Raw genomic sequence first — 26,671 nt, forward strand, 5'->3', positions numbered from 1 at the left:
CAGCAGCTGCTGACCTTCGAGTGGGTCGGTGCCGGCAGTATCCCAGGCCCTGCGTGTACCTCGCGTCGCTGCTCTGTGTAGGGAGCCCCTCGGCGCCCGGTCGGACGGGGGAGACGCAGGTGCAGACGAGGGAACTGACTTGGCCACGGGCGGTGCAGTCTAGGTCGGAAAAAGTCTGACCGCGGAGTAGGGCTCGGTGTTAAGCCGCCCGGCTGTCCACTTTGTAGATGAGGTGGGTGTGTAAGTATGCATTTCGTTTTACTTTTGAGGTTCCAGTTGCTGGGGCTTTTTCCCCTCCAATTTTGAAAACATAACTACAGGGCACCTGGAAAACTTGCAGAAACATTGAATAGTGCACTTCCATGTTCGTGGCGTTATTATTGTGCCCCCCCCCCCCCCCCCAGTTATGAAGCTGTTGAGAATAGGGATGCTAAAGCTATTCTAATAACGATACTAATAAGCAACCCTCAACACAAAAAAATTCTGGTCCGGCAAATTCTGGATCCTCATTAAATCTTTGTTGTACAAATGCAAGAATAGAATTAGCTAGTATTAATATTTTGGAGTATGTCCTTCTAGCCTTTTATAACGTGAATTACATGCAGTATAGTATATGCAGTATTGTTATATGCTGTAACCTGGAGAGAGCATAAGGAAAAACGGTAAAATGCATATTTAGTCATCTACGGAAATATTGAATATCGTGCAAGGATTGTATAGTCTTTCCTATTTGATGGGCCTTTGAATTAAGTGGAGTAGAAATTGTTTTGCATTAGTTCTATATCTCCAGATCTTGGTGCGTCGTACATCTATAAGATGTTTAGAAGCAAGTGAATGCATGTATTTCAAGTTGGTTTGTGTGTCAGGTGGTAGTTGTGTCTGTATTCTTTTCCTGTACGTATTTTGGGACTGTGTAATATATGTATATGATATACTCACATGGTTTAGGCTTCACGGTATTGTCTTAATCTGCCTAGCCTTGTGCTCCCCATCGTCGTCGGCCTTATTTTTTAACTACTCCAGGTGACTGACTCCATATACCTCTAAGCTTTCTCCTGTGTGGTTTCCATACCCTTGAATTCTCCCATTGGCATTTTCATCTTCCAGCATCTTAAGCACAGTTTAAGGCAGTGTTGCAAACTAAAATGCCCATAGGACTAATCAGGTTATAACAAATGATGAAGTGGATTTGAGTGGAAATTGTGCCCTATCCAAGAGCTCTTTTGCTAAGTTAGTTATTACCCAGTCAGATGTACCCCTGGTGCTGCCAGATCTTCCAGTTTTACAAGAGAAGTTGGAAACGTGTATTTTTATATGAAGTCCAATTTTTAAATGCTAGCAACTAATTTTAAAAAGTTTAAATACCGCGCAGTCCAATTAAAAACATCTGTAGGCTAGATTTGGCACTCAAAGATTACCAGTTGGTGACTACTGCTTGAGGTTTATTTCAGGTTCTGTGTTTATGAGTTATATTCCCTGAATCTTATGGCCAGCTTCCTCTCTTTTTCTTTTAACATTTTGTATGTATGTACCTTTTTTATAGTGTGGTGTCCAGTCTGTCTTGGTTGTTAGTGTGTCTTTTCTATTACATTAGAAAGTTTGATGGCATAGATTGTGTTCTACACTTAGTGCACACTCGACTACTGTGTTCGTACATACCTAGGGCATGTGTATAGGTATCTGTTTATGTGTGAGATACATTTGTTTGGTGATATTTATCCTGCAAGTTATTATCTGCTTTTTGTAGAAGTACAAATAATATCTTAGCTTTAATTGCCAAAGAGCTTTACTGCTATTCAAAGGTAGTCTGACAAGAATATTATCTATGGCTTTAATAATCTTTCTAGAAAAATAGAAATAGTAATGATTAATAAGGTTTTTGTATAATAATTGATTAAGGGAGAAATTGATAACTGATACCTCATTGAAATGAAAAATTTGCTCTGTGAGAGACTCCATGAAGATGAGAAAAGATAAGCTATGGTCAGGGATAAGACATTTGTAAGCTACATTTTATGTTTTTTTAATTTGGAAAAAAATTTTGGTGCTTTTTATTACTACATGTTTGTAGTACATAATGATTCCATTCATTGTGGGGAACTGGTACATGTACATAACACATCTCAGTTCTTTCTTTCCCCCCTCCCCCCCACTCCCTCGTCCTTTTTGCCAGCATCAGATTCATTTATCCTGTAAATCCTTATAAAGTTAATTATCATACATGTAGACTAACGGGGGAGAAAAAACCCTATAAAACAAATCAGACAATTATACTACATCAAGGCACACTTTTAGATACATTGACCATGATGGATTACAGTAACTTTTTCCTCTTTTTTCCTCTCCTCTCTTATTTTGCACTTTATTTATGTTGAGTTTCTCATGTAAGAGAAACCATGTGATATTTAAGTTTGTGTGTCTGATTACTTTGCTAAACATTATAGTCTCAAGGTGCATCTCTTTTCCTACAAATGACTCAAGTTTGTCTTTCTTTATAGCAGAGAAGTATTCCATTGTGTATAAATATACCACATTTTCTTTATCTGTTCATCTGTTGTTGGACATATAGGCTACTTCCAAGACTTAACTATTATAAATTGTGCTGCCATAAACATGGGTGTGCATAGATCACTGTGGTATGATGCTTTTAACTTTTTCTGCAAGATGCCTAGATGGGGAATAGCTGGGTCTAGAAGGGCCTCCCTTTCCCCTCCCCAGCCTCACCAGCATTTGTTATTGGTTGATTTCTTGATGCTAGTCTTTCTTTATGGAGTGAGATGGAACCTCAGTATTGTTTTACTTTGCATTTCTCAAATGGTTAGTGATGTTGACCATTTCTTCATTTATATATTGTCTGTCAAACTGCATTTTAAACAGAAGACTTGAATGTAGAATAAAGAGCTTTCAAAATTCAGCAGCAAAAAAAAAAAGAAAAAGAAAACACAACCCCTCACCAAAAAGCCCAAAGAACAAAACTGCCAACTCTAATTATAAGTAAGCAAAAGATACAAATAGGTCACTGACGAGGTTATTTAGATGACAAATAAGCAAATGAAAAGATGTTCAACATCATTAACTATTATAGAAATGCAACTTAAAAGCCACAGTGAGATACTACCACTTAGCTTCTTGAATGGCTTAAATAAAAAAAGTTGGAGAGAAGGGAGAGAAAATGGATCACTTACACAATCCCGGGGGGAAGTAAAATAGCATACTACTCTGGAAAAGAATGTAACAGTTTCATATAAAACTAAACATGTGCTTACCGTAATAACCCATTGTTTATACATTGGTCATTTAGCCCAGAGAAAAGAAAGCGTATGTTTCTGTAAGAGTCTGTACATGAACTTTCAGAGTTACTTTATTTGTGTTACAGCCCCAAATGAAACAACCCAGACAACCTTCAGTGGGTAAATAGCTGTGATTATCCATACCGTGGACTACTACTCAGAAATAAAAATGAACTATTGATACAGCCTAAATGGATTTGGGAGAACTTTGTGCTGAATGAAAAAGTTAATCTCAAAAGATAATATTCTGTATGATTTATGTAATATCATAAAATGACAAAATTTTAAAGAGGGAGAACAGATTAGTTCCTGGTTGCTCTGGGTTGGAAGATGTGTGGGAAGTGACTGTGGTTAAAAAAAAAAAAAAGAACAGCATAGGGATCCTTGTGATTAAACTGCTTTGTATCTTGACTGTGGTGACGGTCACAAGAATCTGTGGAGATGGTGCTCCATATCAGTGGGTTCCTCGTCGGCAGATTCAACTGGCCACAGATTGAAAATTTTGGGGGGAAAAATTCATCTGTAGTGTACCTATACAGACTTTTTCTTGTCAGTGTTCCCTAAACAGTATAGTATAGCACCAATTTATGTAGTATTTACATTGCATTAGGTGTTATAAGTAAGCTGTAAGTGTTAAAGTATATAGGAGAATGTGTGTAGGCTATATGCCATACTACAGGAGTTTGTGTAAGGGTTTTGCCATCATCAGGATTCTGGAACCAATCCCCTATGAATACCAAGCAATGACTGCATATGTGATGAAATTTTATAGAATTATGGACACAGAAGTGAGTACATATAAAACTGCTGAGATCTGAGTGAGGTTGGTGTGGATCATATCAGTGTCAGTTTCCTGGTGTGATATTATGCTGTAATTATCTAGTGTTAACTGGGGAAACTCAGTGAAGGTATATGGGGTCTCTCTGTATATTATTTCTTACATTTGCATGTAGATCTGTGAATTTATACCCAGAAAGCCTATATAAATACCTTTTTTCTTGGACTTTTTATTTTATCAGGTGATGTTCTAATCATGTCAGATAAAGATGATACTGAGACTCCAGTAATAAAGGAGGCAACCCCTACCCTTGAAGATGGAAACTGTGAGCCAGATAAGAATTCTGAGTCTGTTGACCAAAGTGCTGAGCCAGAGAGTAAATCAGAACCTGTGGCATCCACTCGGAAAAGACCAGAGGTCAAACCTTCCAGTGAACTTGAAACTTCCAAAGTTCAGGTATTATAGGTTGCACCCAAAGTAATACATTTTAAAATATTAGAATGTAAAATAGTAGGGTTAAAAGATTTAATGTAGGGTTGCACTTCTTCGATTTTACAACCATAAAATACATTTTTGTCTTTTTATGAATGCCATTATAAGTAGTTGTCTTGGCTCCATGGTGCTTGTGTGGTGATAACATGAACTTGTCAGTCAAGTTATTTATTGATTGCTTTATTTTCTGGTACTCAAGATTGAACCTAGGACCTTTGCACTGAGCTACATCGCCAGCCCTCCTTTCATTAGTTTGAGATGGGATCTTGCTAAGTTGCTGAGGCTAGGCTTGAACTTGTGATCCTCCTGCCTCGGCTTCCCAGAGTGCTGGGATTACAGGTGTGTGCCACCAGGCCTGGCTCAAGTAATATATTTCCTTAGCCAAATAATTTGTATTTGTCCATTCATACTTCGGTTAATAGTTACCTTGTCTGTATGTTCTGAGTCTTCTATAATTTTGTATTTTCTATTGTCTTTTGTTTTTCTCCTTATTGGGAAAAATAGGAGACTGTTTCTAAAGATGTAACCCAGACTGGATGGGGATACTGGGGAAGCTGGGGCAAGTCTTTGCTCTCCTCAGCCTCAGCCACAGTGGCTACAGTAGGTAAGATCATTTCATTATTTTTGTGTGCACTGTGCTACAGATACGTGTCGTGAGTGACTTTGTTAATAATTCTTCCCCCCATGTTTACTCAAGGGCTTTATAGATTGAGGATGATTAGTAATGATGGCCTGATACATTCTGCCGCTAGACTTTGCAGCATTTTCTCATGAGAAAGTTGAAGCCTAGGAATTGTTACTGTAAGCCTGTGCTGTGGGGATGATGAATCAGCTGTTTTTGTAAGGAGATAATACTAACGATTAGTTGTATGTTGTTAAAAATAACACGCCTTGTGATCATAATGGTTTTAGAAATATGCAGGTATAATTTTTGGTTTGTTCACCTTTGGTAACCAATAGCAAAAATGTTATCATTTTTCGTACCAGGACAAGGTATTTCACATGTCATTGAGAAGGCAGAGACTTCCCTTGGGATCCCTAGTCCCGGTGAAATTTCCTCTGAAATCAAGTGTGCAGCAGGTCAGTATATGGAAACACTAGGGTCTGGAATTTTGGATTGAGCCGGGACAGTTGAGCCTGGTTTTCTGTAGGTGTTTAACATCTACTTCTGTGTGGCATCATAGGGCTGTGGTGACATAAAGGATTTGAAATCTTTAGCTGCCAATTCAAGGTCTGTGTCGTATAACCACTTGTGTGTCTCTTCACTTTTTGCATCTGTCAGGTTATCTCAAGGAACTGTTGAAAACATTAAATACATAAAGCCATGAATGTAGAACATGAGAATTGCTTAGCATTGCATGGCATGATTAATAAGTGACCAATAAGAGTTAGCTGAATTTGGATCTTTCATGACCTGTTATTTTTTTAATGTGTTAGTTGGGGGCTATATTTTTTGTTACTGCTTTTACATTTGGATTTTTATGAAGGTGAAGTTTTATTCTGAAGGTTTTCATTGATCAGGTCCACCTGGGGAAAATAAGCATCCCCATCAGTGACCAACTCTTATTAGTTGTTTGTACTTCTGAATTTCTAGGAGAGGGGGTTATATCTGCCTAAAGTCAGATCACTTTTAAATGGGTCACTTACGGTCAGGAGAGAATTTCAGATTGTACAAACATGGCTGCAAATGACTGTGTATATGAATTTGAGGCGCTGTTCTTAGGGAATTCTGCATCACACTATTCTGGCTGCAGGTAACAATATGAAACTAAAACAGTTTATTTTTCTCAGTAAAGAACTCTAGAAGTATACTTGTAGGTACAGATAGTTTAGTGATTTATTGATGACGGGGTTCTGGGTAAGATTCCCTCCAGGTTTCTTTGTTGATTTCTTCGTTGTTCTTTAATGGTTGCCAGATAATACTCCAGTTGCCAACTATGGTGTTTGAAAACAAATGTGCTTAAAGTCAGGAACAAAATAGATAGGAAGTATCATTTTTCCTCTTGCATCTCTTTCTCATTAAGAAGAGTAAAGATTTTCCCAGAAGCCCCAAACATTTCTCCTCAGGTGCCTTTACCTGGAACAGGGGTCTTACGTTCATTCTGTAGCAGAAAGAGATTCTGGGAAAGTGGGTTTTGAGCATTTATCAGAAACTTCCATATCAGTACTCTCATTTAATAGGGAGGGAAAGGGGAGTTAGAAGTGGTTTTGGATATATAAACAACGGTGTGTACAGCATCTGAAAGATGGCTGCTATACAAGACCATGTTTAAGAAGGGTATTGAAAACTAGACTGAATCGTGCAAGAAGTAGCTACCTAATGAAATAGATGGAATTAATGTCTTAGAAAATTGAAGGCATCATGGATGTTGACTCTGAAAATCTAAGGACGGGAGATTGAGAGAACGTGCTGTTTTTTTTTAAATATCTCTGAAGACTACCATAGAGAAAAGGGCTTAGGTTTATTGTTTGTGGCTCAGGAGGACAGACCGGGTACCACTTAGTGGAAGTTAAATTGACCTAGATTTTAGTTTAATAAGTATTTAATAATGAGAACTTTCCAAAACTATAGTGGATTGCCTTTTTTTGGGGTACTGGGGATCGAACTGAGGATGTTTTGCTTTCAAGGCAGGCAGCAGCACCACTGAGCTAAATCCCTGGCCCTAGATTGCCTTTTCATAAGTCCTTCCCATCTTCTAAACTTCCTAGTGAGGGTGGTTAATTTTACTGCCAGGCATATTATTGGACTGTGTCTTTTCAGAACTTTGTGATGTGCAGAGGTTACTGATGAAAATCATTTGATCATCACTTAGAGATTTTGTTGTGTCTTAAAAGGTACTGTCTTCTGCTTTCCTTTTGTTGAAGGTAGCTGTGATAAATATGTAGGTTAGATACTTTCAAGACATTAAGCTTATTTAGGGTGAATCTGGAGTAGCCCACGCTAATGACTAGTTTATATCTACTGTTAGGACCTCAGAAGATAAGGTCTACCAAATTCTCAGTTGTTTAATGAAATCTGTCTGTTTTGGTTTATTGGAAGTCTAATGCCTAAGCCAGGCAGGAGCTCTGAGAATAGCTTACTGCTCCGTAATAGTTTTTTTCCAGCCTTGGAGAGTCCCCTATTGCCTGAGCAGTATAGTATCCAGCCAAAGACACAAGTGCACACCTATGTAGATTCTTAGAGCTCTTCACTTTTGTAACCCCATCCTTTCCAGTTTTCTACCTTGGAAATTCCAGTTGCTTCAGCCTTCCCTAATTCTAGTCTTTTTCTCTTTGAGTCATTATGCTTTGTTGTGCTCTGCTTAGGTTTTCTCATCTTGTGTCCTGTTTTGAAAAAATGCCTCTAGACAGAAAGCCAATCCAATTGTAGAGTTCACTTTGTTTCTCTGTTCTCCTAGACTGAAGTCCTGTACTTCTTGTTAATGAAAATTTTGTCCAGTTTTCTACTTGGTGTTGTAGGAGGGCAAGTCCAATATCAGTCCTGCCTATAATAGAGTATTTGATATAATACTCTATATAGTTATATATATATATATATATATTTTTTATATATATATAGTTTGATCATTTGATATACTAGTTGATCTATGAGATTTTAGTGTAAGAAAGTAGGTTTTTTGAAACATACTCTTCTTTGTAATGTATATATTCTGTTCCTACTGATTATAATTTTCTAGGATAAAATTGAGTTATTTACATACAGCAAAATTTACTCTTTATAGCTGTGCAGTTTTATGTTTTGATAAACACAGTTGTACTTATAACTGTATAGTATACCATGTGTAACTGTATAGTACAACATGATATACAGAATATTTCCTATACTATATAGACAATTGAGATGTAAGAGTATTTTTATTACCAAAAAAGTTCTTTCATGGTACTTTGTAATCACTTCCTTCTCTCTTCTTCAAGCCCTTGGCAACCACTGATCTGTATTCTGGTGCGATAGTTTTAATTTGTTTAGGAGATCACTCAGTATATAGTTTAAAGTTGTTTTGATCAGTAATATGCTCAAAAGATTGCATTTAATTTTTGAATTGAAATTAAATGAAAGTGAAAAAACAGCTGCGTAGTTAGCTTTCATTTTAAAATAGGCAGATGGTTTAAAATAATAAAAAGGCTTAAGGTCGCAGGAAGCGGGGTCTAATTATTAAAAAGTCACTTAGACGCTAAGAAAGCAAAACAGTGACCCTTCCTTTCGTATTTACCTTTCATATTTACCTTCCCCTATTGTAGGAGAGACAAATGCCAGAGAGAATGAAAACTCCTCTCTGGTGGCTGGTCCATTTGGTGTATTCTCGACCATTTCTACTGCTGTTCAGAGCACAGTGAGTAAAAAGTGCAAGGTGGCTTTTCATTATTATAATGGTCTGCCTATCTTTCTCCTTTTCCTTGAAAAGCCATGAGAACTGATTATTCTTACAAGAGTCCAAATAACTAAATATCAGACACTTCTTAGGGTAGAGTAAGAGCTGTGTGAAACTTTCTTTAAAGAAATGAAGGTACATAGAATGAAGAATTACAGAGAGGCAGTGTATATAAGATTTTATGGACCAGGAATTATTAGTTTGGTGGCCCTAGACAATGTCTTTGGGTTACAAGAATATTTTGTCGATAATTACATCTTTCAAATGGAGGGAAAAAAGTGTCTGTCTTTATGATAGGCACTTGGAAAACTATGGATGGTAAGAAACATTAAAAAGGATAATGGAGGATGCTTAATATTGTTCCTATATAAGAGTTGTTGGCTAGTACTTTTTTTTTTTTAACTTTTTGTTGAAATACATCATAAATACAGAAAATGAAATCATAAGTGTTCAGTTTGAATTTTCACAGTGGGAACATACTCAGACTAATATTAGGGAGTGTGCAGTCCCCCTGACTTATTCCATCTCCTGCACTGGGACAACTACTTCTATCATAGAAGAATTTTGCCTGCTTTTGTGCTTTTTGTAAATGGAATTGAACAGTGTGTACCCTTCTATATTTGGCTTCTTTCACACAATATTATGTTCGCATCATTTATCCATGTTGCAGTTTATGTGTATTTTCTTGGCTGTGTTCCATTGAGTGACTTTGTCACATTGCGTTTATTGCACAGTTGGTAAGCTATAGCTATTCTAAGTGATACTGGGTCAGTCTTGTACATATGTGTCTTCTGGTGAACTTCTGGAATTGCTGGGTCTTGCAGGTGTAGTAGATGCTGACTACCTATTTACATTAATGCAATGATATGATGACTGCTTGCTCCACATTCTTCTCAATGATTGGTATCTATGGCCACTACTTTTAAATACTGTAATCAAAATGTTTAAATATATTTTCTCAATATTGTTGTGATGAAATTGTGTATTGTTTCTAGGGAAAGAGCGTTATCTCTGGGGGTTTGGACGCCTTAGAATTCATTGGGAAAAAGACAATGGATGTAATAGCAGAAGGAGATCCTGGCTTTAAAAGAACTAAGGGGCTGATGAACCGAAATTCTACACTATCTCAGGTCCGGTTTTCTTTACCTGTTTGGTTCCTGTTTTTATTTTGATTTGTATTTTTGCATTTATTAATGTGGAACATTGTTAGAGTTTCCTTTTAAAGAATTTTCAATGATATTTTAAATTAAAGCTCTGGGGGTTGGTTGAGCAGTGAGAGCGCTAATGCTTAGAAAAATGCCAAGATTTCTTTTTTTCTCTCTCTCCTGTTTGTAAGAGTCTACTGTCAGTGCGGTGCAAAATGCTAAATCAAGTCAGAGTTTATTAGATTAATCTTTAAACCACTTTGAAAGAAACTCCGGGGTCCTTAGGTATTATTTACACTGTCTAGCATCAGATTATGTGTTGTTTTTTTCCGGCAGCTCCTGAGCCTATTGGATTTGAATCACAGTGCCGAGAAGGAAAGGGTAGTGCTCTGTACTGAGACCTGTCTCAGCTTTGATTCCTTCCTCTCTTGAAACTCACCCTTGAGCTCTCATTACTTGCTGCAGTGTAATGCCTTCATCTCTTTTTAGGTTTTACGAGAGGCGAAGGAGAAAGAAGAGCTATGGACCTCCAATGAGGTTACCATGGAAACTGACAGAAAACCTCATTATGGGCTACTCTTTGATGAATTTCAAGGCCTTTCACATCTGGAAGCTCTGGAAATGCTCTCTCAAGAAAGTGAAATAAAGGTAATTCCAAACCCAAAATTCCAACTGAAAAACTCTTCAAAAAAAGAATTGTTGCAAAGCTTATTTTCTCTTTGTGCAGTTGACAGAGGAAATGCATTTCTGATGGAGGCTTAAGGGTCTCTGTAAATACTGTAGCAGAACAAATGAAAAACTAATGTTTAAATTATTGCTACAGAGGAACAAAATGAGTCAAATGTGATTTCTCTATAATGACACAAAAAGGGACAGATTGAGATCTTAATAGCACATCTGCTCTTTTTCTTTTACTCCAGTCTTTTTTTCTTTTTTCTTTTTTTTTCCGGTTTCTTTGGCTTCAGCAGCCAGAACAAAACCTATTGTCTTAAGCTGCCAGTTTGTAGACAGTTACCTGTTAGCCTTTAATTGATTCAAGACTATTTCATTTCCTCTTGATTTCTATCTTTTTTTTGAGACAGAGTCTGGCTCTGTAGTCCAGGTTGGCCTTGAACTCACTGTGTAGCCCAGGCTATTCTGGAACCACGGTAATCCTCTTGTCTCAGCCTCCTGAGTGCTGGGATTATGGGCATGTGCCACCACCCCTGGCTTTTTGCAGACATTTGTGGAAGTAGAAATTCTTCTACCTTTCTGTAATAACTAGCCTTCTGTCTTAAAAGATTCCTAAGGAATTGCTTGTATTGGCTGGTGAGCCTGTAATTCTGACTTTACCTTGACCTGTGTTCTCTTCTCCATCTGAGAATGTTTTTTCCTTTCTTCCTGCCACAATTTTTTATAATTTTATATCCATTCAGGTGAAGTCTATCCTTAATTCTTTGAGTGGAGAAGAAAGAGAGACCCTAAAACTTGAATTAGAGCAACTCAAAGAAGCATTTTCCCTACCAGAGTTTTGTGATGAAGAGGAAGAAGAGAAAAAAGGTAATTCAGAAGTTCAGTATCTAAGTGGGGAAGATCCATTATGTTAATATGTAGTGCTTTGTGTGGAAATAAATTAGTTACTCTAATTACACTAGGCTGATTTTTTTCATGGGAATTTTCATGCAAAATCCTCTCTGTACCCTTCCCTTTGCTGGGATGGGCAAGTCAGCCTCATGTCCCCTCTCCTCTTCTCACTGCCAGACTTGTAGCTGCTCCAAGTCCAGTCTTGCAGCGTGCAACTCAGTCTAGTTTTGCAGTGAGAAAAACTGCTGTGGTCAGATCCTTTACTCAGTTTTTTTTTTTGGTACTGAGGATCGAACTCAGGACCTTGCGTTTACGAGGCAGGTGGCGTCCTTTTCTCAGTTTGATTATCCCATGAGCATTTATACCTCTTGATAACTCAGCTGTGCCTCGCTGACTCCTGTCACCTCAGATCTGTGGTGTTGGATTGAAGCGTGCAAGGTGGCAGCTACCCAAAATGTGGGTGATAATTTTGCTTTTCATTTTTACAAGTTATTTTATCCTCAGTTTTGTTTGTTTTTTGGTACTGGGGATCAAACTCGGGACCTTGCGCTTGCAAGGCGGGCGCCGGACCACTGAGCTAAATCCCTGGCCCTTATCCTCAATTTTAATATGTACATCTCTGAGAAAATATACATGTTAGAAATGCGGTAGTTTATGTAAAGCATAATTGCTGGGCAACTGAATCATGAGCTGTAAGGGGTGTTTTAACATTTTGGAAATATTTCTAAGATGTATTCTACACTGTGTTTTTTAAAGAAAGTGGAACCTAATGAATAGTTTTGCCTTTTCTTGATGACATAATCAGTTATGAACATTAAAATTGAATAGAAAAATTCTGCTGCTGTTTGTTAGGACGTACAGGGTCAGTCACCCATGTGGTCGATAAATCAGTGGTTTACAATGTGTCTTCTGTAGATCTTTGAGTCCAAAATCCTTAAAGAGAGTAATAATCCCAAGATGTCATTCACTTGAAAAAATGTTTCTTATTTTTTTACTCTTTGGACAGTTACTATGATGAAAAGTGGTAAAATTGCTGGTTCCATAGCCAGTAGCACCAAGCTGTGCTAATATTGTTTTTTTTTAAAGTGCCAGTTTCATTTAACTTTGACCTTGATGAAGCAGTAAAAATTATTAATTTTACTAGATCTTGACCCTGAAGTATACTATTTAATATAGTGTGTGATACATACTGAAGTAAAGTGATTTTCTCAAGCAGTGCACTATTATGGTTTGAGTTGTGAGGCGAACTAGGTATTTTTGTCACGGAGCACCGTTTTCACTTAGAAGAATACACAGCACATGAACTCTTCAGAGTAGAAAATTTAGTGCACATTATCTTGAAAATGAGTTAAGTGAGCCTTTACTTCAAGGAAAGCATCTGGTTGTTTTCATGACTCATGATAAAAATTCAAACTAAGTCAAAGTTAGAAATTTGTAGAACATATTTATTGATGTGGTGAGCTTCACAGCTTCCCAGTGCTGTTTACAGATTCTTCTGATGAAATCTGTGGTGACCGTAACAAATAGAATAATTTCTAGATGTTTTACAGTGAAATGTGCCAGCATTTGGAAGATCTGCGTAACTCAAAGAACCAGTGTTTCCCAGTGACTAATGCGTGATGTTACAAAATCATGAATGGACAAAAGAGGGTGGTAGATTGTAATTTAATATAACTGAGTGCAAAATTTTTTTTTTATTGAATTCTTTTATTGGTACATTGTAGGTATACAACACAATTACATTTCTCATTGGGAATTGTACCTTTACATAATGCATCTTGGTTCTTATTTTTTCCCCATTCCTAGCCCTCCCTTCATGCCCTCCACCCTTCCCTATTTACAAAGACTTTATTTCCATTTTTTCCATTTCTCATCATTTTTCCTTTCCCTTCTTTCCTTTCCTCTGCCCCTCCCACTACCCCTACCCCTTTGGACCTTTTCTTCCTATTTTACATTATCGATTATTCATTCTAATCATTGGTACATTTTAGGTATACAATATAATGACATTCATCATTGGAAATTTGCCTGAGTGCAAAATTTTATAATATGCTTTCTAGTTCATTCCAGTACAGATCATTGCAGCCTATTCTCTGTTAAAGTCCACTTGTTGAATTTTGATGTATTAAAGAATATCTAAGTCTTCACCAATTATCTGAAAAGGCTATTAAAATACTTCTTCCTGGGTTGGAGATATAGCTTATTGGTAGAATGCTTGCCTATCATGTGCAGAGTTCTCACTTTGATTCCCCACACCACCAAAAAAACCCTGTCTTTCCAGCTATGTGGCTAAGAGAATCCAGCCATGCTGCATTAAGCTAACCATTAAAGACATTTATCGAAGATGTAAAACAGTGGCATTCTCATTAAAATTTTTCTCTTTTGGAAAACATTTTTCTTTAAAAGTATGTTAAGTAATGGGTTTATTATTTTCAGTGAATAAATACATACCTTAAACATTTCAGTTTTAATTTTTAATGTGGTAAATGTCTATATATGTATAACTCACCTTGAAAAAGCTCTTTGGGGTTCTCAAAAAGGTTTTAAGAGTATGAAGAGGTTCTGAGCCCAAAATGTTGGAGACCTTTTAGGTTAAATTATCCTAAAATGTAGTACTTCTAAAAGTGACTGATTGCTTTTAAGAATTGTGCATCCTTATTTCTTTCTGTACATTTATCTGTCCCTCTTGTACTTCGCTTCATTGTCAGTGAGCTTGTGTCTGATGTCCCCTGAATCTCATTTGGGTTGTTTCTGATCTACTGCGGTGTGAGTGAGAAACCAAATAACTACCCTTTCTCGGGTCGTCCATTGAGAGAGGAAAGAGCTCAGGACTAAAGCTGTGTGTCTGGATTCTGCACTGACATGGACCTTTTCTGTTTTGTTTTTGTTTGTGTTCTGCATTGTGTTCTAAGAAGTCAAGCTAGCTGGTTACATAACATCTTGCTTATTTTATGTGAAAATACTGCTCCTTATTAAAAAATGGTTTTTGGCCAAGCATGGTTGTGCACACCTGTAATCCTAGCACTTGGGAGGCTGATGTGGGAGGATTGCCCCGAGTTCAAGGCTACAGTGAACTACATAGTGAGACACTGTCTCAGAAAAGAAAAAGAAAATGATTTTTGAAGCTGAGTGTGATAGCACATGCCAAATAATCCTACCACTTCGGAGACTGAGGCAGGAGACTCACCACAAATCCAAGGCCAGCTTGCCTAGACTACTTAGTAAGATCCTGTCTCAAAACAAAACAAAACAAAATGGGTTTTTGAGGCTGTCCTGAAACAGCGGTTTAGCATGATTTTAAAAAGATGGATTTCAGGGCGGGGGGTTTAGCTCAGTGGTTCTGCCGCCTGCCTCACAAGTGCAAGGTCCTGAGTTCGATCTCCGGTACTACCCCACCCCCACCCCGCCAAAAAAAAGATGGGTTTTAGAGTTATACACTTGGGTTCAAAATGAAGATCAGTCGCTTTTGTAGAATGATTTTTTTTTTTTTTTGGTACCAGAGATCGAACTCGGGTCCTTACGCTTGCAAGGCAGACGGCAGAACCACTGAGCTAAATACCCGGCCTGAAAATCAGTCAGTTTTAATGGGTGGCACATCATAAGCACCCAGCAAATGGTGTTTATTATTTTTACTGTTAGAAAGATAGAAGTAAATAGATTTAAAAATCTGCATTTTAAAAGTCTCACTTAGCAGAAGACCCATCATTTCATTTTAACTTTCTTAAGTTTCTCCATTGTTCCTAACAAAGCCTTGTTATGACAATTCCTAGTTATTTATTAGCTTATTTGTTCATGGTACCATTAACAGTATTTGTTCAATTTTGTCAACATATGGCTTTGTGTAGTAGTCAGAAATCCCGGTCTTTAACTAGCTTTCAGAGAACCCTAAGATCTTTTCCAAACAGATGGATTTGGGTTTGTGATATATTTTCTCCTACCTGTTTGCCAGAGATGAGGACTCTGAAAACACAAGCGGGGATTCCAGTGTGCTACCCCACCCCGCCCAGCCTTCCCCAGCCCTATTCACCCTATTCAGTGATTTTGGTTGAGAATGCCACAGTGACTTTGGTGAAGCTTTTAAGAGAGAAAAACGCGAAGTAGCAGAGAGAAAACCAACCCATAGAGCCTGGTTCTCGTGAAGTTGGTTATCTTCATTTACCATCAGATCCGTGTCCTTAGCACTTGCACCTCTGTCTTACACACCTAATCTCTTTGCCTAAGAAGGACTCTTTCTGCTCAGGGAGACCAGTCTCTTTCCACATCCCTCCGCAATGCAAGTGTTTTATTTTTTCTATCCTTAAACACTTTTATTTAATTAACAGCTACTTTTTATACTTAGTTTTGTGAAGAGTGTGGGACAGTAACCTCTAACCTCCAAATATTTTTTTTTTTTTTTTTTTTTGGTACCGGGGATCGAACTCGGGTCCTTGTGCTTGCGCCCCAAATATTTTTTTTATCACAACTTTTACTAGTAGAAATTTATCAGGCACTTAGACATAATGTATATATGTTTGAATGTTTATAAATATATGAACTACTGTAATAATGTATTTTGTACATTAAAAATATGCCCGAAAATAGAAGTTTTGAATAGAATGAGATAAATATCTCTAAATAAATGTCCTTTTTTTTCCCCCTGCATGCCATGGGATTTTTGAACCTTCTGGTATATTCATCCCCTGACGGAGTCATATTCATTCTTTGAACTTAAATAATTTAGAGCTTAGTGGGGAAAATAAAATGCCTACCTAGGAGTCAGGTTTTAGATTTTTCCTAGTAGAATAGCATTAGGAGTTGTTTAGATGAGTTGGGATGGTCAGAGTTATATCAGTGAGATCAGCTTTTCCCAAACCAAGTTATAAGATCAGTAAATTATTTTCTTTGCCTTGAGAGAGGGACAAGATTATAGTGGATGGAGAGAGAAGAGCTGAGATATTTTTCCCTTGGGGATTTTAAGGGGAATTGCCAGGTATGCAGCAGTCATAATTTGCCCTTGCAAGTCATGGACATCTACACGCACATCTTGATGGTAAGTACTAGAAGATTCCTGTGTACTTGAGTTCTATTCTGCATTCCATATTGCAGAGAAGCCCTAGACCAGGCCTTGGACCGAAGGAAGAGTGGTAAAGGTATATATGTAGAGAGGGAAAGAGCATTTCTTGGCATTTATTCAGCTGTGTTGATTGTGTTTTGTCCTTGACTCACTGATTCGCTTGTATGTTTCTCAAGTGTAGGTATTGCATGTTACCTGCCATTTATTATCAGGCTGATTCCAACAGTTTCCTTACAATCCTTCCAACATTCTGGATTCTCTTTCCTTTTTTCTTCTTGATCCACCACTATCTCTTATGTGTATCATGGATTATTGCCTCAGCTTTGCCTCCCTTTTTTTCCCCCATCTGATCCATTTCCCACTCAGCAGCCAAAGTGATCTTTGTATAATTTAATTTGGCCATACCTGTCTTTGCTTAAAATGATTCAGTGGTTCCTCACTCCCTGACTATAAAGTTTGAGTTCCTTATCATGGTTTATACGGCCCTTTACTGTCTGGATCCCACTCAGCTTTCTTGCTCCTTTTCAGTCCTCCTCTTATAGTAGATACTGACCATATCAAACTTTTTGCCATGCTTTCTTTCACTCCTAAATCTTTGCACTTTTTTTTCTGCCTGAAACGTTTCTTTCCTATCCCAACTTAAATTCTATTTCCTTGGAAGCCCTGTACCTGCTTGGTACTCTACCTTCACTACTTCTCCATTCATCTTGGTTGTAACACAAAGAGCATGGGGAGCTGGAGGAGCAAGGTTTAACTCCTTAATTTCTTCAGGTCCTCATTTCTTCAAGCCCACTGAAAGGATTCTTTGATATAATGTACACAAAAGGATTTTGTAAGCACTACGGCACTGTGCTCCTGTCAACAGCTGCTGCTACATCGTCGTTATTGTTACCCTTGGTACTGCTACTGCTACCCTTTGCATCCTCCTCACCTTCCTCATGATCCTCAGCAGTCTTTCTGGAATGTTTTACACAGGACTTGGTTTTTTAGGGGATGAAGATTTTACCAAAGAGATAACAGAGCTGTTTTCCCATCTGCACGTCTCTTCCAAACCAGAGAAACTTGCCAGGGTAAGTTACCCCCTCCTGGTGATTTTCATTATTTTATTTGTAAGAATTTAGTAGATAAAGAACATAAGATTATACATTTCTGGCTAGACTGTCACCAGAGTCAACACACCCAGAAATGGGGTTCTACACCATCTGCCTGCCGCCTGGTCCTATATATGAGTATGCTGAACCCATGTCCACTTCCCAGTCCCCCTCCAAGCCTTCATCTCTTCCAGCACTTACTTTCATTTGGGATGCTTTGCTTGTCTGGGAGCTTAATTTAGGTCCCAGTATGGTCATTTGAGGTTGGCAGCGCTGACCATGTTTCACAAGGCCTCACAGGTCTTGGCTCTGAATGATTCAGACTAGATGTGGTCTCTGTCCACACGGTGCTGGATGGAGGCTGCCATTTTCCAGAGTCTAGTGACTCACACAGTTACCAGCTAGCATGTGGAAATGAGAGTCCCATGGCCCAAGCCATGGTCTTTGGTGATGACTCCTGAACTGTCTTCATACATCTGGAACATGGAGAGACTTCTGTCAGAGCTCAGAGTGGGTAGGGAAGGCCTGTTTCCATCGCAGTGCTTGAGCAGCGTATATAGCAGTGCCAGCTCATGGACCATTATTCACTGGGTCGTGCATTGCTTCCTGCCTCTACCCACCTCTCTCAACCTTGAGAAACATTTCCGATTAGTCAGCAGCAGCACACACTGCTTCCTGGCCGGAGAGAGCTGGTAGTCACTGTGAAGTCAGTACAGTAACTTTTCTCCCACATTCCAGGGTATGGAATATGCTGCTTTGTGTTTCTCCCCAATCTCTTGTGCCCCATGAAAATGCTGTATTCTCCAAGAAAACGTTTCTGACTATTCCTCAGCAGCTCATCTACCTTATTCAATTGTAGCCCTTCACCATAAGTACTTTCCATTTTGTTTTAATCTTGTTTTTATTTTGGAAATAATATCAACCTTGGAAGTTGCATAAATAGTACAAACAACATTCATATATCTTTTATGCACAGTCACTGTGGTCAGCTGTTGCCCTCAGTTGCTGAAGCACTTGTGCTTACACCTGTGCTCTGTGTTTACAAGTACACAGATACCCAGACAGTATTTGTAAGCGTTAGATTATTTTACTCCTAAATATTTCAGTGTCTCCTAGGGATACAGATATCTGTTACATAACCACAGTATAGTTCAGTAAGTTTAATGTTAATACCATGCTTTTATTTAATCAGTGTCCATTTTCAAGCTTTTTCACTGACTCAGTGATGATGTTTTTCATATCAAGTTTTTTCCTTTAACACTGTAGCCATAAATTATATTTAGTTGTCACGTACTTTTAGTCTCCTTTAATCTATAATAATTCCTCAACCTTTCTTTTATGGCATTGATGTTTTTGAGGATCCCCTTCCCCCCTTTGTAATAATAGACATTCCTTATTTTCAAGCTTTGTCTGGTCCTTTCTCATGTTAAAGTTAGGTTATGCATTTCTTGGCCCAAATGCTCTGTAAATAACAGCCTGTCCTTTCCAGGATACGACATCTAAGGCACTTGATTTCCACCTGTGCCTTATTCGTAATGTGTCGTGTGATTTCTCTCTGTAGAGTTATGATTCCTTTTCCTTTGCTACTAGCAGCTTTCTGTGGCGAGAGGCTACAAATATCCCATTCTTCATCATAATTTCCTTCATAAATTTAGCTTCTATTCATGCTTTTTGTTGCACCAATCTTTACTGTGAAGATTGCAAACGATTTTTTTCTCAGTTTTTTTTTTTTTTATCCCCAGTACTGGGAATCGAACTTGTGCTTGCCAGGCAGGTGCTGGCACCACTGAGCTAAATCTCCAGCCCTAAAGTGATATTTTTCTAACCTGAGCACTCCCCCACCCCTTTGCCAGTTGGCTGTCAGCATTCTTGTAGTCAAGAGCGCTCCCCTTTTGGTTCTTTTTTTGTCTGTTATTGGTATGATTTTGTGGATTTCTACTTTTTTCCCCAGTGGTTTGCACTTTATCAGTGTTCTTGCTTATTTTGATATTCAGATTAGTCTTCAGGCTACTTCGCTGTGATGCGCCCCCATCATTTGGGGGTACTCCCTTACTTTCCGGCATAACGAGATATTATAAACTCGTCTTGTACCTTCTGTGTCCAATCCTGGAATTGACTATTCCTTTCAGAAGTGAATTTCTTTTTAATATTGCAGATCAAGACTGGGGACTAGGTGTCTTCATCGTTACTGGAGTATTTTTGCTTCTAGGCCTAGTCAGCAGAATGAGGAAATACACTCATGCACACACACCTGTATGTGTATGTGTGTGTGTATTTACATTCATGTGCATGTACATATGTAGATAGATGCGCTTACATGTATGCATATACACATTTTGGAAACCAGGAGTTCACACTGGTAACTCCAATTTTACTCCATTTTTATATGGTTCTTTCTTGCATTTCCCCATTACACATTTGTTTCTCCCTTCTGCAGTAAGAATCTTATCTTCTAATGTTAGCAAATTTCTTTAATCATAAAATGCATCTGAAATAGTTTCATTGCTTTGTCCATACTGCTTCAAAGTCAACCAAAAAAGAATTTATGATTTATTTGCTGTCGCCCATGTTAATTTAATTTTTGAATATATAGAGTAGTAGCATACTTTCAAAAGTCAGAATTGTACAAAAAATATACTCAAACAAGCATCATTCCCTCCTAATTTCCTTCTCCATTTTCCTCTTTTAGATGTTAAACTTTTGTGTTTTGTAGCGTATCCTTCTGCATGTGTATTTTCTTATCTTCTTACAACAAAAGTAATATACTATATACTTCCCTTTTCCTTAGCATTTTTTCACTTAAACTTTTACATACGTGTTTTTATAAAAAGATCAGTTTTTAAAAATGTATGTATCTTACCTCCCAACCCAAATGTTGACTTTCTTAAAGTCAGGATCTATGCATAATTGGTTGGTAAAGTCCAGCTCTGCTCTCTCATTTTCTGTGTGACCTTGAACGAGTTGCTAAACTCTCTTTGCTTTCCTTTTTCTGTCTGTGAGGTGGGAATAATGTAGAGTTTTTGTGAGAATTGAAAACCTTAATGGACACGAAATTCTTACAAAGCGCCTGACACATTGGGAATGAATGCTCACTGTTAATGACCCCATAGGAGGTAGCCTGATACATGCTGATATTCGATAAACATGTTCAGTTAACCCTCATTATGCAAGATAATTTACTAGGTGCTAGGGAAACAGTAGTGAGAAAGACATAACTTCTATGCTCAAGGAAATTACATTAATGAATACATATTTTTAAAAAGGTATTAGCTTGCTCATCTCTTTCATAGTTGTAGCCATTCCCTGAAAGCATTCTTCAGATTGTTTAATTTTGGGGCATTGAGATTTAGGATGTGGAATAGTTAAAGATCAAGGGCTGGTTATATGTATGATATGGAGAGAAGAGCCCTGAAGTAGGAGTTCAGGAGTCCAGTTCTTACTCTAATTCTGACGTATGTGATATGTCCTTGGGCAAATCCCATTCCTTCTGCAGTCCTTACTATTTTTGAGCTGGAGAAAAATTAGTTGCTAGAGAAGCTAAGCTTAAAGATGTTTTTTAATTCCTAAATCTCCACACCTTACCGGTGGTAAGTTCCAGACTGCATCAGGCAGTCAGAAAGCATCAGTAATTTTGGAAAAGGATGATAAATTATCTGAGTTGGGACGGCAGTTCATGATGACTTCCCTTAATGTATTACAAGACAGGTCACTTCAGGTGTGTACTATACCTACTAAAAATCTCCTTTCAGTATGTTAAATTCTTGTTCTTTTATGTGGCCTTTTTGCCATTTTCTTTTCTTTTTTCTTTAAAGTCCAGATAAATTAATCCCTAATTTTTTCTTATTTTATCTCTATGAAGAAGTTGCAAACAATTTTATGTACTGTTTGGACCTTTAGTTGCTTGATAAGATTCTAGCTGGATCTGTCACTATTTTCCTTTGTAAAACTCACCACTCTGATGTTATCTCCTTTCATACTCCTCCATCCTCTGTATTCTCATACCAGTCTTTGTTCTTTTGCCCAAATATACCAAGCTGAATTCTCTACAGGTCTGTTGTCTTTGGGTATACATTGGTGTGCCCAATTCCTTCTTACTCTTAGAGTTCAGCTCAGATTTTATTCCTGTGAGATCTTCCTCATCACCCAAAGTCGAGCCACCCTCCATGGATCCAATTCTGCACTCTTATTACTCCATTTTACTTTCTTCATGCATGTGTTTATTTCTTTGCTCATTAATTGGCATTCCTCACAATAATAAAGAAGAGCAGCCGCTTAGTTTGATCATTCATTCCTAAATCCCCAGGATGTAGCATAGTGTGCAGTACCTACAATAAATGAATAACTAAGTGCCAATATTCTGTGCTCTGGTCTTGCTAGATATCTCAGTGTTTGCTCAACCCTTTGACTTTTCTTGCTTTATGAATCTTTATATAGTACATTTTCTTTGGCTTTTTGAACTTGAGAAGTTAATGCTTAAGTAATGTGGAAGGTTTAGATTGGAGCCAGAATATTTCTGAAGGGTTTTGTCTGATGTCCTGTGGGAAAGGACCCTATGTGAAATGAATGCTTAGATACTTAGGATCTACTTTAGCTTATTCATATTTTAGCCTTGAATGTGGCCCTAGTAAGGGTCCTTAAAGATAACTCCAGTGCCATATCTGCACGTATGATTCTTTGATTTAGTATAACTCTCAAGGCCCTTTATGAATTCCTGGTTACAGCTCTGAATATACTGTATTTCTCTATATGAAGTTAATCAAGTGGATGCCTTTATTTAATGGCAATAAACATTTCCTGAAAAACCAGGACTCTCTTACTTGCAAATGACAAAAACTGAGATCAAACTGACATAAGAAAAGAGGAAAATTCCATAGCCAAAGAAACTAAAAAATCAAGGGGCAGGACTTGTCCCTCTCTGACCCTGGGCTCTACTGTATTTTTTGTTTTGACCTCATTCTTAGGGAAGATTTCCCACGTGATGGTAAGATGACCACTGGCAACTTCAGGTTGATTTTCTTTTTCTAATTGAGTAACTCCAGGAGAAAGAGGGCTTTCCTTTTCCACTAATTTTACCCGAGATCATGGGGTGGTCCATTGACTTGATGTGGTCACGTTTTTATCTATGAACCAATCCTTGTGAGGACAGGGAGACTAATATTCTTAGCAGCTAAATCTGAATCACTTGACAACTGTTGAAGCCTTGGGATATAAGTACTTCCACCCAAACCACAAAAACTGAGAAGAATCTAGAACTTGCTACAAAAAGAAAAGAGATAGGTATGTAATCTAGGTAAAAACAGTAGATGTTCTTTCACAGTGTACCAGGTGCTGGTTGCAAAGCCAAGTAAGACACTTGACAGCCATCCTACAATACATGGTTTGTTAGAAGACTGTTGCATGGTTAATTTAAGGATATTCTGGTTAAGTACTAAATTTAGGGATACCCAGAGGACTCCAGAAATTCATAGAAGAATTGTGTAAGTGCCTACTGTACTGGAAGGCCTTTAAAAGTTACTTGGAGGAGACTGTGTGGGTGGAGGGTAGAAAGAATAGGCACAGATACAGGTCATTATTATCAGATCATAAAGAGAAAAGTGCTAAGAGATGAGGTTGAAAAAGTAGTAAGGGTATAGGTCATGGAGACTTGTTAGATCATGTGAAGGAGCATGACCTTATTGATGAGGAACTGTTAGTGGGAAGAGGAATGGTTAGCTCTGGGATTTGGGCAGATCATTGGTAGCATTGTAACTAGAAGAAAATAAATTTAAGATGATCTAGATCAGAAGTAGGGAGAACAGTTCAAATCCACTCTGGACTCAAGTGGTGGTAATAGAAAAAGGTGGTTGGGATGAGGGTGGGGATTGAAGAAATATTTATGTAAAATCAGGCCATCTTGGTGATTGATTGAAGAAGGAAAAAGTCTAAAATGTTTCTTTTAGTTCAATTCAGGTCACTGGTACATGCTAAACCTCTAAAGCTCTAGGTAATAAAAGGATGGAAAATCTGGGGGTAGGAAGAGGAAACAATGAAAACTGTCTACACATTGAATGTGAGATGCCTGCAGGATATCTGGTTCATATATGCAGCAGGCATTTGGAATTCATCGTTTCAAGAGAAATGATGTAAATAAGGATCTGTGTCAGGAGCAGGTCAGGGACAGTTAAAAAGCACTGCAGTAGGATGGTTGGAGGTGTTCACGGAGAGGGAGTAGGTTGATAACTGTAGAGACTAAAGGCAGGAACTCCAGATAACACTTGGTTTAAAGACTGGCCAAGTATGATTAACACATGTGAGAGATTTGTACTCGGAGTAACTACTTTGAAGATCATGATACACGTGTGTTAACTATTGTTATTCTCTTATTTTGTTTGAAATTTTGTTTTATGTTTTCCTAAAATAAAAAAGAAGAGATCATAAAGTTAGGTGGAGAACCACATGATAATGTTGATCAAAAGCCAAGAGAACTACAAACAACTCAAAGATGCATTATCAAGAGAATAGGTAAATCATGGTCTGTGTGGAGCGTGACGTACCACACAGCAATAAGTAAGAATGAAAAATGGATATAGGCAACATTGTGGATAAACAGAACTGACATTTGTGTACACTAAGTAGTCAGACTCAAAATGAAATTATGATTCCATTTTTATGCATTTTTAAGATTACTTTTGTAGTAAACATAAGGTTTTCTTTGGACAAGAGGAGGAGGAGGACATGATTTGAGCAGGATTGAGTAAGAAGGAACCTAAGGGGACCTTCCAGGGCTGATGGAATGTTCTGTATCTTGGTCTGGTTTGCAGTTTCACAGGCATATACATAGGTAAACCTTTCTTGAGTTCGGACCGTATGGAAACTATACCTCAGATTTTTTAAAAAGCCAAAGAATTAGAAATGTTCAAAAAGGAACGAGTGGATAGCAGTGTTAAGTGCTGTCAAGAGTTCCTACCTAGTAAGACAAGGACTGAGGTTAGATGGTATGTTGCAGTGAGAACAAGAGCACCAGCTGCCAGGATGCTAATGTAATCTTGCGCAGTAATCTTGGTGAGCTGAATTCAGTCGTTGGTAGATGATAATCTTTCTACATTTAGACAAGAAATACTGCTTATGAATGGATCGAGGCAATTCCGACAAACACATTAGCAGAGAAGAAAGAAGGAGAAAAACAGTTGGAGGCAGAAAATACTGAGGAAGTGTCTAAAAATTCAATAGAGGTAAGCAAAGCAACTAACACCCCCCCTTTCTCCTTCTCTCCCTCTCCCTCCCCCACTCTCTTCCTTCTCCTCCCCTACCTCTCTCCACTCCCCCTCCTCTTCACAACTTTGAGATGTGGATATTGCAGTAGAGGACTCAGTGAGCTTTTAGTTTGTTTCACTGCTATTCATAATTTGAACCTTGTGAGCCAAGATTGTAGCATCTCAATTCCAAATGTAACAGAAGAGTGAAGAAAAAAAGTGCATGTGTGTTGTGTCATGGGGAAGGTTCCCAAAAGCTGCCACCAAACACTTCTCATTTAAATTCAGTTACACAGTCACATTTAAATGTAGGGGAGCTCTACTGGTTTTTGTATTGATGAGCCCGTCTGTAAAACTGTATTACTGCTATGGAGGAAAAGAATGTTTATTGATCATTCTCTGTTAGCCTCTACTAACTGCAAGGCATTGTCATTTCCATACAGATTAAAAAAAGAACCTAATGTTTCATTTTGTCGTGTTTTTTGTTTTCCTGTCCAGGATATCCATGCATTTGCAATCCGGACCCTAGCAGAATTCACTGCCTGCTCAATTGAACTGTTTCACAAAACAGCAGCCTTGGTTCTCCATGGCCAGAAGCAGGACGTGACCGCCACAGAAAGGAGCCAGATTCTTTCCCAGTAAGTAATGCTGTCTCTTCAACCGGAGGCTGTTGGCATCCCTGCCATTCACATTAAAGCTTTATTCATTTGAGGTGTTTTTTTTCTTCTTATTGTGCTCTTGTAAGTCTGCAATATAAACCTGGCCTTTTTTATTAACTGATGCTCTGGAAACTATTTCGTAACAGATTGTTAGTCTTGATAGGAATGGAATTTGGTCTAAGTAAAAACAGAGAAGAATTCTAAGAATCTCATTTCTTTATAATAGTTACTAGTTTACTGAATATATGCTAGTTATATGCCAGGCATCATGCTAAATGATTTTCATGTGTTCTAAATTTTACAAACCCCACATGTGATTAGTTTATATTTAAAAGAGAGGGAACATAGATTCAGAAAAGTTAAGTAGTCAGCCCAGGATTTAGACCCAGGTATAAGTTACACACCCATTCCTTTTTCTGACAGTCTTGCTAATTTTGAGCAAAAATATTAAAAAACAGTAGAATGTAAATAATCACAAAAGAGGAAAAGCCCAGTAGTTTCTAAATAGACCTCCCGATTTAAAAGAGAATTTTCCATGGGAAAAAGTAAGAGTACCTGGTGTGTTAGGATCAGGAGGAGCCATTGCTCTCCCCCGGGCTCCTCTTCACCTGCAGTGTCACCATCCCTTTGCACCAGCCCATACAGGGCACCAGGTGTCATCTCTAACCCCTGACGGGTGAGAGATAGTCCGAAGCTGCCTGTCCCGTGGGAAGTAGCTATTGCCGACACTGGAATGCTCTCTCTCCCAGGCTGTGTCATTCTCTTGCTGAATTCAGGCCTTTCTCAGATGCCACCTTCCTTCATCAAGAACTCTAAAATAGTACCTCCCACCATTGTTTGTTTAATCCTATATTCGTCTTCATTTTCGTAGTTCTTGTCACCACCTAGAGCACACACACATTTATATGTATAGATGTGTATGTTTATATGTGTATATGCATGCACGTGTGTGTGTGTGCATGTGTGTGGTCCTTGTTTGCATTGTCCCCTTTAGTGGT

General features: G+C 38.1%; 1 protein-coding gene across 5 annotated transcripts in view; it reads left to right on the forward strand.

Moving 5' to 3' along the window:
- Fam114a2 (family with sequence similarity 114 member A2) overlaps positions 1–26,671 on the forward strand; it is a 35,023-nt gene that overhangs the window by 398 nt on the left and 7,954 nt on the right. For 2 of the 5 annotated variants that reach the window (XM_004836536.4, XM_004836535.4), the window contains exons 2-11: positions 4,310–4,524; positions 5,065–5,164; positions 5,548–5,640; positions 8,800–8,891; positions 9,926–10,060; positions 10,565–10,723; positions 11,491–11,614; positions 17,667–17,761; positions 24,871–24,993; positions 25,513–25,652. In XM_004836536.4, the coding sequence (XP_004836593.1) occupies positions 4,324–4,524; positions 5,065–5,164; positions 5,548–5,640; positions 8,800–8,891; positions 9,926–10,060; positions 10,565–10,723; positions 11,491–11,614; positions 17,667–17,761; positions 24,871–24,993; positions 25,513–25,652 (1,262 nt within the window). In that variant the 5' untranslated portion in view covers positions 4,310–4,323. Of the gene's footprint in view, positions 1–54; positions 233–4,309; positions 4,525–5,064; positions 5,165–5,547; positions 5,641–8,799; positions 8,892–9,925; positions 10,061–10,564; positions 10,724–11,490; positions 11,615–17,666; positions 17,762–24,870; positions 24,994–25,512; positions 25,653–26,671 lie in introns of those variants that run through there. The other 3 variants (XM_087194549.1, XM_004836537.4, XM_021240855.2) reach the window with 2 other exon arrangements.

Source organism: Heterocephalus glaber, unplaced genomic scaffold (genome assembly GCF_053883595.1).
Source record: "Heterocephalus glaber isolate CG9 unplaced genomic scaffold, H.glaber_assembly_v1.0 deba00001606, whole genome shotgun sequence".
Taxonomy (NCBI): domain Eukaryota; kingdom Metazoa; phylum Chordata; class Mammalia; order Rodentia; family Bathyergidae; genus Heterocephalus; species Heterocephalus glaber.